Below are 12,569 nucleotides of genomic sequence, written 5' to 3'. Positions count from 1 at the left end.
CATTTTAATTCTATAATCAGGTATGATATGCTAAAAGGTGAGACCCATAAGGGATATTATTGTCAAAATACTAATTCAGGGTGGTGTGGTATCCAAAGAATGAGTGAAAAAAGCGTGACTCTTTTTCTTTTTGAGCAGAGAGATTATGTATGTATTCGCCCGAATACAATAGGTACCCAAATGCACCAGTCTTTGAAATCTAATCTTACCAAATGTAGGGCCATGACCACGAGAAGCTTTTCATTTTTTTTATGCGAAGTAATATATATGTATATAATGTTTGACCTATTTAAGCTTTCGGGTGAAACATTCTATATGTATCAAAGCACGGATCACGAATTCGAACCCTTGGGGCCCGCATGAAAATACTTCATAAATCGCATGTCTCTGCCGTAAGCCCATCCGGCGGATAAATGTGTTTGATAAAAACCCGATCGAAGTAGAAATCCGTTTGGTAAAAAAATTGACTTTTTGGTATGATTTTTTGCTTATGGTAAAATTTTTCACTTCTGATAGGATTTTTGGCTAATTTTGAGAAGTAAAAAATTTTAACTTCTCGGCTCCGTAATCACTTATTGGATTACACCCGCCTTCGCCGACCACCATTGCTGCGACCGCCGCCCACCGACCACCGCCCACCCATTGCCACCGACCGCAGCCCACCTACCGCCGCCGATTGCCGACCACCTCCACCGCCTACCACCGTCGCCGCCTACCGCGACCGCCCACCGCCACCGCCACCGCCGCCGACCACCGCCAATCACCGCCGCCGCCATCGACCATCGCCGCCGAAGATTTTATTAATAATGTTTCAAAAGTAGAAATTTTCAATCGTTAACAAACGAATTTTTCTGATCAGAAGTCAATCCGAAGCAAAAGTAGAAAAATCAATTTATACTTTTGAGGAGAAGTAGAGAAATCAACTTCTGATCAGAAGTTGATTTCTCTACGAGAAGTGTTACCATGCGCGCCCTTAGCTTTCGCCAAGGCCCAGGTGACAGGTGGAGAAGAAGATGAACACTGGAATAGGACAAAAAAAGAAAGAAAAAAAATGGAGAAAAAGGAAAAAGGAAATTAAAAAAAATTACAATGCAAGGTGGTTTCATTTAACCTCGTCTCCATTTGACTGGTTGTCCGCGGAATATACCGACCGTTTTTGCTGAATGGATGAACTTGCTTCACAAAAGGACCTCCCAAGAGTCCCACATATTTTTTCAATCCATGTCTATTCAACCATTCATTCGATATAGTCATATGCAAATAATAAGGATATATCAAATGGAAAAGAGAAATGAAATAATCACCCTTCATTGTATCATCATTTCATTTTTATGCCATTCTCGTTCAGGAAATATATTCTGAATACAAAAAAAAGTTATACAAAATTAAAATAACAGAAATGAATACTAGTGTCTTTTTGAATTTTGGCTCAATGTGCAATATCATGTTTGGGTTTTCAATTTGTTTAATGTGGTCCTTAAGCTATTCTCAAATGTCCAATTCGGTCCCTCAACTTTTCATAACAAAGTCAATTCACATTCCTTCATAACTACACCATTGCCCATACTTTGAAATACCTTTTCATTTTAAGGCATTTCATGAATCAACAATATATGCTGCTCATTTATTATGTTTTACCTTTTTGATCTTTACAAATGTCACGATAGTTCCATTCAAATAAATTATATCTATAATAGTAAAATTTGAACCTTAATATAGTTGAGATATAGACGGTAGATATTCGATTTGTTCTTGACAAAAGATATGCATTTATAGTTTGTAAGGGGAAAATTACAAAAAATAGACATAAACCTATTACAATTATGTCAATTCAATCATAAATATTTTTTTTTCAATTGATTTCTAAAATTTTTGCGTTTATGCCAATATAGTCCATTTGGCCGGCCGACACGTGAAATTGCCTGCGCCGACGTTGATAATTTTTAATAATATTTTATTCTTTTATTTTCTTTTTCCTTTTCTTCTTAGAATAAAATATTATTAAAAATAAGAAAAGAAAAATAAAATAGATATGATAATGCCATTAAAAAAATATCTGCTTCAGCGCCGACTGGCCAAATGAATTAAATTGGCACAAATATAAAAGTCTAATACTTAAATGACGAGAAAACTATTTAGGACTGAATTGGCACAATTGTAATAGTTTTAAAGCTTTTTTGATAACTTTCCTACTTGTAATGTCCTCAGCATTTATGTACATATTACTTCCTCTAAATACGATGTAGTAAGCAGTGGTTATTTATCTTGCTGCCACTTTATGTGTTTTGCAAAACTTAGGCAACGGGCATGCATGTGTCTAGTAGTCTCGTAGTTAAATGTCCCGATATCAACCAAATTATTGCATAACCCAATATTAAGAAGAACCAGATAGATGTCCCTATGTGACCTTATTCGCGATTTTTTTTTTTGTATTAGCTATAAATGAAATAAAAGTCTATCAAACTGAAGAGGTTCTTGTACATGAAGACAATCATACAAATGTCAATTCAATCTAATTCTTCACCTACTTATGCACACTATAAACAAAATAGAATTGAAACCCGAGTTTTTCGTGCCAAAATAATACCAAGGAAAAATTTCAAATAAGAACCTAAAATAGTGGATATTATTTCAAATAAGAATCTAAAGTGCTCTCATTATTTTAAAAAGGGTCTGGCTGAAGGATATTTTAATTATTTTACTTTTTTGAATTTTTCCGTTTTTTCTTTTTCTTTTTCTTTTTCCCTTTCCCTTTTTTTTCCTTTTTTTCTTTTTCTACCCTCCCGACCCTCGCTCGACCTCGAGGCCACAGATGGGGAGAGGAAAAAGAAAATGAAAAAATAGAAAAAGGGAAAAAATGCCATTTGGCCAAATCATTCTTTGACACGATTTGACCTCTTCAGGCTTTTATTTCAAACAATATCCATCTCTAGCCCTTATTTGAAAAAATGAGGGCGTTTCATGTTCTTATTTGGAAATTTTCCTAATAGCAAGGACTATTCCAATCCCATCTCGTGACTCGATTAAGAAAGCCGCTAGCCCGACGGTCCGACAGATCAGTCATTGTTTCTGACCCCACGATTTTTTAATTAATAAATGTTTTATGCAAAACACGAGATGATGGTGCGTGGATCCACTGTCAGAAATAATTGATAGAATTATCAGACTGTCCCGGAAGCAGTTTCCCCCGCTTAATTAATCACAAGTCAACTATTCCTTTTCTAAATTCAGCATAAAAGAAAAGAGACCCGACTCGTTCCTTTTGCTTAGGCCCTTGGATAAGGAGTTGAAGCAGTTGACGTTGACTTGTCCTTCCATCTGAACAAGGCACTTTTGCACATGAAACGACATGGCGTAACCGACAGCTAAAGCTCGCGCGAAACAGTTCGTTACTAGACGTGTTGTCGTAGCATTAGCCCATTGCGATTCGGAAAATCGATAGTTGTCGAAATGCATATAAGAAGAACCAGGTCTTTCATCCAGGTTCAGTTCCCTACAAGAGATGGGCGAAAGACCTTTTGCTTCCTGTTCAGTATACCAGAATGGGAAGATCTGTTCATCGTGCCCTTCTTTTGGGTCTCATCCTTCTGCTCTCGTCGTCTCGCAGTCTCTAGAACGTTTTCGCGCTTGCAGCCTTTGCCAAAGGAGTAGATAGCCATGGCGGTTACGTTCTGTATTATGTTTAGTTCTTGAGTTCGGTCTGTTTGTTGAGCACCCTCCTGGTCTGGGCGCGCCACGTTGGTAAATGGACCGAGTCGTGCGACAGATTAGCCTCATGGTTCGCTTGGAAACGGGAACACTCGAGTACCCTTCGAGAAATAACACCCTAGCCTAAGTAAATCACACCCCATGTTACTATCCGCTCGGAAGTAATGTCGCAAAGTGATCATGTCCCTCTTCTCATGCGGCTTCATCGCGCTGTGCAGAGGCAGGTTTGGCTACTTTGATTGATACATTTCTCATATGGAACCTGTGGCATGGAGATCCATGCATCGATGGCTATAACGGCTCTGTAAGTAGCGCATACGTTCTCTTTTCGCTGCTATCTTCGTATCTGAACTTCAGTCTGAGATCACATTGCGTTCTTTAGTTTCAGAGAGCTCAGAGGTTATTGACTCCATGGCAAACTCCCAGACTTTCCGGCCATGGATGGAGTCGAAGGAATTTAGCAGTTGCTTTATCTTTCTAACAATCTGACTCTGAGGCCTTCTTTACTTTTTGCCCCGCTCTTTCTTTTCGGCTTTGAGATTGCCCAGAGATTTCCACAGCAAATTGCCCAACTTGGAAGAACTGTTAAGTTCTCGAATTTTTCTCTCTGGTTAACCATGGATGCAATCTTATTGACGTTGAACTATAGTGATTTCTCCAACGAGGGACCTGTCCGGACAACGATTCCACCGGAACTGTCCCGGCATCGATATCGGGACAACACCAAACTTATTAATCTTGTGTAAGCGAAACAGATTTTACCGCGGTCTCCACATGTGGAGTATGCTTTCTAGTTGGTATTTTTTGTGTCCATCCTCGTGTTCTATGCTGTAGCTATTGATTGGGCATGGACAACAAAGCTGATTCGCGCTCAAAATTGTTATCTTGAAGCGTGTCCGGAAACCTGAGGCTCTGCAGCTCCGGTAATCAAATGAAATTAAAACTTTTGGTTGAGCTCATTGTAGGATTAACAACAAGGACTTTCGTTTCTTTACACAACAACTTTTCCTTTTTTGTCATAACAGCAAAGCCATACGTGAAGCCGAGCCCGCCAAATAGCCCGGGTAATTCCCTAGGCCCAGATGAGACACGAGCACCGACCTTTACATAGAATTATTTACACCTATCGCAATTTTGCCAGTTTAGTTTTAAACCTTTAAATTTTGCTAATTGAGTCCATCCAATCAATTTTAATCGAAAATTACTGACGTGGACATCGGCTGTCCTACATCGACAAATTTAATAATATTTTGATATTTGTTTAAATTTTCTATTTTTTCTTTTTCTTTTCCATTTCACTTTACTTTTTTTTTTTTTCTTCTCTCCTTCCCTTTGCTGGACTCGAGCGAGGGACAATGAGCCTAGGCTGGCAAGGGCAACTCTCGCCCGATCCGGGGAAGGGTTGCCCTTGCCGGAGGCTAGCGCTCTGCCGGCCATCACTGGGCTCGTCAATGGCCCAACGAGGGAAGATAAAAAAAAAAAAAAGGAAAAAAAATGAAGAAATAAATAACTAATTATAAAAAATAAAAATAGTATTAAAATTGATCCACGTCGATGTTGATCATGTCATGTAGGATGACCGAGTTTCCACGTCGGAATTCCCAATCAAAATTAGTTGGATAAATTCAATTGACAAAAAATAAAAAAGTTTAGGCCTCAATTGATAAAATTAAAAGATTTATAACTGAATTGATAAAATTAAAAGATTTATAACTGAATTGATAAAATTGTAATAAATTCGGGATTTTCTGGACAATTCTCATGATGTGGGAAATTGAACCCGTGTTAGCAAACTGTTCCCCAGGCACATGCCTCTTCCTTAGCCATCTGAACATCGCCGGCAGAAAACATATCTAATTTTCCACGCCGTCTTGAAAACTAATTGATGGCATGATCATGAAAAACAAGATGCAGCATAGCAAAACAATAAAAGCAGCAGAGGGTATGCTGGCTCAGGAGGAGGAGCAATTGGGATTGATGCGAACGGGTCAAGTGGAAGTAGCGGAACCCTTGAAAACCTCTCTATGTTCTTCTTCTTCTTCTTCTTCTTTTCTTTTGGGAGTTCCTTTTGTTGATTCTCTTTTTCTTTCTTGGTTTGATGTGAGAAGAATGGTTCTCTTTTCACAAGGAAACGGTACTTTTATGTGGCATTTCACACTGATACAAAATGAATTAAAATGGATCGGACCATTTTCGATCCTATCCGGCCCACCCATTTAACATTATATATCAATTGGAAAAGTGTCGAGAATGATTGTTGCCTAAGTAGTTAGCAGTCAATGGTTGCTGCATGGCACCGACTTGTAAACTCACTCTTTTTACAACTTTCCCCGATAGCCTCTTGGGGCACTCGTCAAACATACCGAATAAGAAATTATTCAATTTCCAAATCATTGATTGTGCATATCTCGAGAACCTGAAAATTACAACATCTCTTTTATCCAATTACCAAATAACTATCCTAGATACTCTTTAACAAAACCTTTTCACAAACTTTATACAAATCTCTTGGGAAACAGAGGCCATCCAAAAGCCATACTTAGTGGGAAACGCACCGCCGGCAGACAGAAACCCAACACACAGCCGTCCTCCTACGGTGTAGGTTTGGCTCTTTAAAACATGAGCTTGAGCTCTTGTCTGACAAAAAGATAGAAAGAAAGACTCGGATTCGATACCATTCATGAACATATTCAATTCTAACGATCATCATGCTGGGTTGGTCCTTGCTCTAATCATTCAGTAACATGGAGCGACCAAATGATTGCGGTAAAAGCGAGATTCCATGATCAACTGGAGAACTTTCTTTTCTAAATTTTGTAGAATTCGTTTTCTTTTCGCAATGTGAGATTACTTTTGCTAAATGCGATTTAACTTTCTTCGCCGTGTGAGATACGTTTCTCGTAGGACACTCTACGAGTCGATAAATAATGTTGTATTAACAAGTGTTTTCGAGACAGCCTGTTAAGCGGTTCGGCAATGTTTTTTTGTGTTTTTTTTTTTCACGGCATAGGTAAAAATATTTCGTATTAATGTATATCTAACAAGCATAATAACAAAGGCAGTGGCTGAAGCATCCTAACATTAAAGATGATACTGAAGCCGCAAGCTCCAGTCTCTTCTAAAATAAAGGTTTCGTTTGTTTGACGAAAAATAAATGATATGAAAAATATTTTCCTCAAAATGGTTGTTTGTATATCTTAAAGGAATAATCTCATAAAAATGTAATCATTCTAGGTAGCAATTAACATTTAAATATTTTCGTGCACGATCAAAATATTTTCTATTTGCTCATTTCTGTGAGTGATATAAGCAATTATTTTTGGGAATATATTTTTAAAATCATTCGTTTTTCGCGAAATAAATGAAACCTTAACGACGGGTCGAATTTTCACGAGTTGCCTTCCAATGTTGCGTCCTGGTTTCTTCCCTTTGGGGAACTATTTGACGAGCGTGTTCTATGTAGTGAGTTGTATTCCAATCTCAGATCTAGTGAGATCCACGTGTAACCCACGTGAGACCTACCGATTCTAATAGTCTAAATTACAGTTTATATATACATACATATGTATATATACACGCACATACATGCTCTTCCTTTTCTCAAACGTACTCTTTGTTTACTCAAAATAGAGTTTACATTGGTCAATAGTCATCATCAATAGGTACTCCGAAGTTGGACTTGATCCACTATCACTCGAGCAAGTCTTGTCTGGTCCAGTCAAATCGAGTTAACTTTCAAAAGGCTTATCAAGCTGTTGATTCTCCCTGTAGCGGCATGAGCAAGCAAACATGGAGACCATGGAAATCGAATCCTTTCTATTTGGGACGCTTTGTAACGATCGGAGTTCATTTGTATTTGCCTCGATTTAGGCTCTCGAGATCTTTGTACTCGACTTCGGAAAAGTAAGCGGGGGGGCCCTTCGCAACAAAACCGCTCAATCATGCCCGCTTTGTCGGAAGAATTTATTGAGCGACCCGGAACGATAGGTGCAAATCATTATCGTGAATCGACGTCACGTTATTCCCTTCTACCCGACCGATCCGGCTTGCCGGAAATGCGAACAGATACATGTTTTTGGTCCTCAAGTTGCTATGTCTAACACAAGAGAGTCGAATTGTAAGGTACACTAGAGCACAAGAGACGACTGTATTGACTGATAGTGATAGTTGATTAGGCCTAGCAATGGGGAAAAAAAAAGCTCTGCTTTTTGCGGGAACGAAAGCTCATAATTCCGTCTTGGTCACGCTATCAATGTACATCACCCGTCTTTGGGTGCACAAGCTAGAGGTCTAAGATGACTCAAAAACCAATCAAATCAAGGATGCCCAAAACTGAAAGCTAAAGATGGAAATTGACGATGCATGAATTTGTTTAGTGAAAAATCAACAATCTCAGCAATATTTTTTGGCAAGATGATCTAGAAGAATCGGTCAACGAAAAATCTTAGTTCACCTAATTTTGTAAACGATATAAGCAATCATTTTTAAGAAAATGTCTTCTAGATCGTTGATTTCTCGCAAAACAAATGACTCCTAATTGAAATAATAATCTTATTTTAATATTCGATGAGCTACAGATTCCCCGACGAGAATGAGTCGAGAAAGTTAGCCCAGTTATCGTCCTCGTCTTCTTCTTCGTCCTCCCCGCCAGCTTCATGGCTCCATGGAAGCTGATAGCACTTGTCGATCTCGTCGTTCCTCGCAAACCGCCCTCGGATGCGCGGCCGGCTATCCGCTAGGGTTTTCCTGCAGGCGTACTGATTGCACAAAAAGCGTTAAGCTAAAATTATCGGTATCACAGGGAGATTCATTTACTCTTTTTATGTATTGGAGATATCTAATGCTAAACCAAACCAATCAAATCACGTCCATGAAAAAGAAGAAGAAGAAGCAAGCATGGTTTCGTCCCGTCTTTTCTGGTAGGCCCAGTAATGCCATAATCCATCAAATTTCCCTCACATTTCGTTCATTACATAATTCAAAATGAAATCGATTATTACTTTGAAACCTTATTATATACATCCCACGACGTAACACCACATATCTTAGTCAAAAGAACAAAAGATTATCGAAATGAAATCGAGGACTTCGAGAGGAAAAAAAGAAGGGAAAGACCTTGATCTTCTTGTTGAAATTTCTCTGGTTCCTCTTGCTCCTGTACCTCTCGATCCTCTCCTTCTTCTCCTCCGGGCTATATCGGCACGCTCTGCTCATCCCTTCGATGATCATGTTGCTCTCGCTCATCAGTGGACTCTCCGATCTCTGCTTGTGCTGCAGCCCGTTAACTCTCTGTCGACAACCAACAACACCAGAAGTCTTTAAACAAGAAGAAAACGGGAAGAAACCAAGATCTGCTGTGCCACATTCTTGAATCAAGATACGGTATCATTAGATTCGCCAAAAGATACTTGGGGTCGATCCATGGAGGAAGATCTTGCCTGCCTTCCCATTTTTTAAAACATCTAAATAAAAGAATACCTGTCATTTTCAATGCGTTGACTTGCTCGCGTCATGCGAAATATGATGGACCGAATTGTTATATAGTTCATTGAAAATGAGGATATTTTCTTATAGGATATGATTAATAAGCGTCTTGAAGATACCCGTTAACAAAATCAACAAAGGGTTAAAATTTTAACGCAAGACGAAAAGAATTGATATATAAAGCAATAGGACAAATTTTTAAATATTCATCTCTAGACAAATATTTTGCTGTATTTGTCCCAAAGGAATCGACCCATTTGATGACAGAGTCCACTGAAAGGACGGTGCGCGCGCCTATTGACATGAAAAGCTCAACGCCTTTACCTGCAAATCGCCGGTGCTGTAAACTCGCCTCACAGGACTCGTTTCCGACTCAGCCAACTCGAGAGCACTCATGGCGAGGGGGCTGTAATGATAACAAACCCCCTCGTTTCTCTGCAGCGAGAGGCTGCTGATGCTTCTCTGGAACAAGCTCGGCCCCGACTGAGTCTCGGCACTCGGGAACGAGCTCGGCGAGCTGTAGCAGCTGCTGCCGCCGCTGCTGCTGGTGCTGCTGTGTGAGGCGTCCGGGTAGCGGCTCAGCGGTTTCAACGAGTCGAACTCGGCGACCGCGCCTAGCGGGTCCAGGTTGGGGATGGTCAAGGGAGGGAGGGGGAGCGACGGGAAAGATGACGTGGCGGCCATGTCGGACGTTGGGTAGGGGCATTGAGTGTCGGAGTGCGCGTACGTGCCGCTGTACATGGTGCGACGTCGTTTTTTGTCCTGTCGTTTTGCTTGTGAATTTCTTCGTTGGATTGAAGCGAGAGCAGGTGATGGGGGAGAGAGACTGAAAGACCTTGAATGGGAAAGAGCAAGGGAGGGCTACTTATACAAGGACTTTGAGACATTTTGGCAGTTGAGTGACGTGGATGATGACGTCATGTGACTGGGAGAACCGTTGACCTGATTTTTCATCACTATCTTGCTTTTGAGTTGGGGGCCGGATTGAATGGCCCACAGTCCATGTGGTTTGGGCCCTCCAATCCACTCCACTCCACTCCGACACCTTCCATCGACACCGAACATCCTAAGATGACTAAGATGTTACATAGCTTCGATAATCATGACATCGCCGTGTTGTATCGTAACGGGTTATGTCGTGTTATGGTTAGAGAATATGAGGTTGTAGTCCGATCATATGATACAATTGGTCGTCACCATTTCATACAACTTTAATTGTGCGTGACATGTTCGTATTAACTTCATATCCACATAAGTACTGTCAAAACAAAACATCACACTCTCTCTCTCTTTACACTACCGTTCTCATCTCATGTTATCGTCCCTGTCATCTTGTCGTCACTCCTTCGAAGGTAGAGACAAGGCTACGACATCCGGATGGAAATCGACGGCGATCGCGACTAGAGCATGGACAACCAGTGGTGGCAAATGGCGGCGGAGAGAGACAATTAGGAGGAGGAGGAGGAGTGAGGCTAGGGTTTGTTTTCCTTTATGAGGTGAATGATGAGAAGGCATGCTTTTCCAACGGCCTAAACAAGTGCTAAGTAACAAGTCATGGAAATTATGAATGGATTTATAATGATTGAGTAGACCTGTCAAAATGGGCCGTAAACTCGTTTCTCAATTATATGTATTGGACTGAATTGTTATATAGTTCGTTATATTTAACAAATGTGTCATAAATGGGTTTAAACACAATATGAGTGTTAAATGGGTCATAAATGAGTTTATTACTTACTTAGACATAACTCACATCTATGACTCTCTTTTCATTCTCTCTCGCCCCCATTCGATTTCGCGCTCACTCACTCTCTCACCTTAGTATGGGTATACATTTTTCTTGATTTGATTAAATATGAAACTATTTTAGGAATATAAATTGTTTGCAACTTATTTAGACATAACCCACCTCTATGACTCTCTCTTCATTCTCTTTCTCCCTCGCTCGATTTCGCGCTCACTCACTTTGCATTCTCACATTAATTTGGGTATACATTTTTCTTGATTTGATTAAATATGGAATTGTCTTAAGAATATAGATCGACTCGGGTATGAATCGAGTCAATATGGGTCACTAAATTTACATTGCAATGAACTAACGTGTTAAATGGATTTATTTGGATCGGACTATTTATGAGTTGAACTAAACTCGATCCGACCCACCCGTTTGATGAGTTTGCCATAGGGTGATCTCTTGCCATGTTGACTGCCATGGCATGCTTAATTTATTTTCTAGAAATTGCCATTTGGCATTCAACGATTGGTCATGTTGAACGAGAACATCATCACGCGTCGATCGTCTTTAATATCCTTCTATGTATCTAGTATTTAGCAACACGATGTGCTCTAACCATCCAATTTTTTATTTTTATTTTTTGGTGTATAATAAGCCACTAGATCACCATAAAGTGGTATAACCAATAATAATATTCACCTGAAAGTGCACCAAAGAGCTTAGTCCACTACCTAGGTTCCTATAGAGATGCCATATATAGCCCAGAGAACACTATGAACTTGTTCAAACTAAATTGGTTTACTCATTGAAAGGTCACGACGACAAGTGCCGAAAATATTGTCATAAAATTTCGAGAACTGCCGGGTGAAAATGCAAAATCCACGATGTCTAAGGTGTGCACATATTGTATTCAAAGATAATTTCCTCCCTTCAAATATTGCAGAATGTGAGGCGCAATTATCCTCCAGATTTCAACAGACTATCCAAATTATCACTTCAACATCTAGGCAACACGGGAACGGCGAAATCACATGAAACCAGCATGAAAGAGGAGGAGGAACTGTTTCGTGGACCAATTTTGGAGTACCTGCAATAATGAACAGGATGATTGGAACCAAAAGGCGGGCCAGTAAGCTAGCAAATTAAATGTCACAATTGTTAGTTCGGCCATCACTGAATGTTCCAACGGTTAGACAATTAAAATTCTAACAACTGGTTTGACTATGCAAAAATTTTAGGACTAAATCGATAAATCATCAAAAGGTTTATGACTAAACCGGCACAATTGAAAAGTTTATGACTGAATTGATAATTCGTCAAAAGGTTTAGAACTCCGTTCAACCATGCACTTTGTTCGGACCAAGCTCCTCCGCACAACATTAACAAATTTTTCTTGTTATTATCAAGCTGAAAAAAAAGCACCCATTAATAAACTGAAGCTTTCTAAATAATGTGGAACAAGAAAAAACATGAAAAATAAACACTTTCGAAGTACTTTTCCACAACAATTCTATGGAACAATGCCATATTCAAGCGACCACATTCCTGGCATAATATTTTTTATTTACTTTTTTTGAATTCCATTTCTAATTTTTTTTCTTGATACAACGAGTTCGTTTTTTTTTTTTTTTGTCTGCCTCTT

The 12,569-nt window shown here is 39.5% G+C and overlaps 1 protein-coding gene across 1 annotated transcript; it reads right to left on the bottom strand.

Moving 5' to 3' along the window:
* Positions 1-8,116: 8,116 nt before the first annotated feature.
* LOC115736681 (zinc finger protein CO3-like) lies at positions 8,117-10,028 on the bottom strand. Its single transcript, XM_030668508.2, has 3 exons — positions 9,517-10,028; positions 8,824-8,997; positions 8,117-8,465 (listed from the first exon to the last, which is right to left on the bottom strand). Exons 1-3 carry the CDS (start codon positions 9,931-9,933, stop codon positions 8,280-8,282), a joined length of 777 nt encoding a protein of 258 aa, XP_030524368.1. The 5' UTR covers positions 9,934-10,028; the 3' UTR covers positions 8,117-8,279.
* Positions 10,029-12,569: the final 2,541 nt, after the last annotated feature.

Source organism: Rhodamnia argentea, chromosome 8, assembly GCF_020921035.1.
Source record: "Rhodamnia argentea isolate NSW1041297 chromosome 8, ASM2092103v1, whole genome shotgun sequence".
NCBI classification, from domain to species: Eukaryota; Viridiplantae; Streptophyta; class Magnoliopsida; order Myrtales; family Myrtaceae; genus Rhodamnia; species Rhodamnia argentea.
The sequence above is the reverse complement of the archived record's forward strand: the minus strand, read 5'-3'. Positions and strand labels throughout refer to the sequence as shown.

Excerpts from the sequence above, each read along its gene's own strand:
- LOC115736681 (XM_030668508.2), bottom strand. The coding sequence starts at position 9,933 with ATGTACAGCGGCACGTACGCGCACTCCGACACTCAATGCCCCTACCCA. Across the intron at positions 8,998-9,516 it reads ACAGCACCGGCGATTTGCAG|AGAGTTAACGGGCTGCAGCA; the intron begins GTAAAGGCGTTG and ends GGTTGTCGACAG. Across the intron at positions 8,466-8,823 it reads ATTTCAACAAGAAGATCAAG|TACGCCTGCAGGAAAACCCT; the intron begins GTCTTTCCCTTC and ends TTGTGCAATCAG.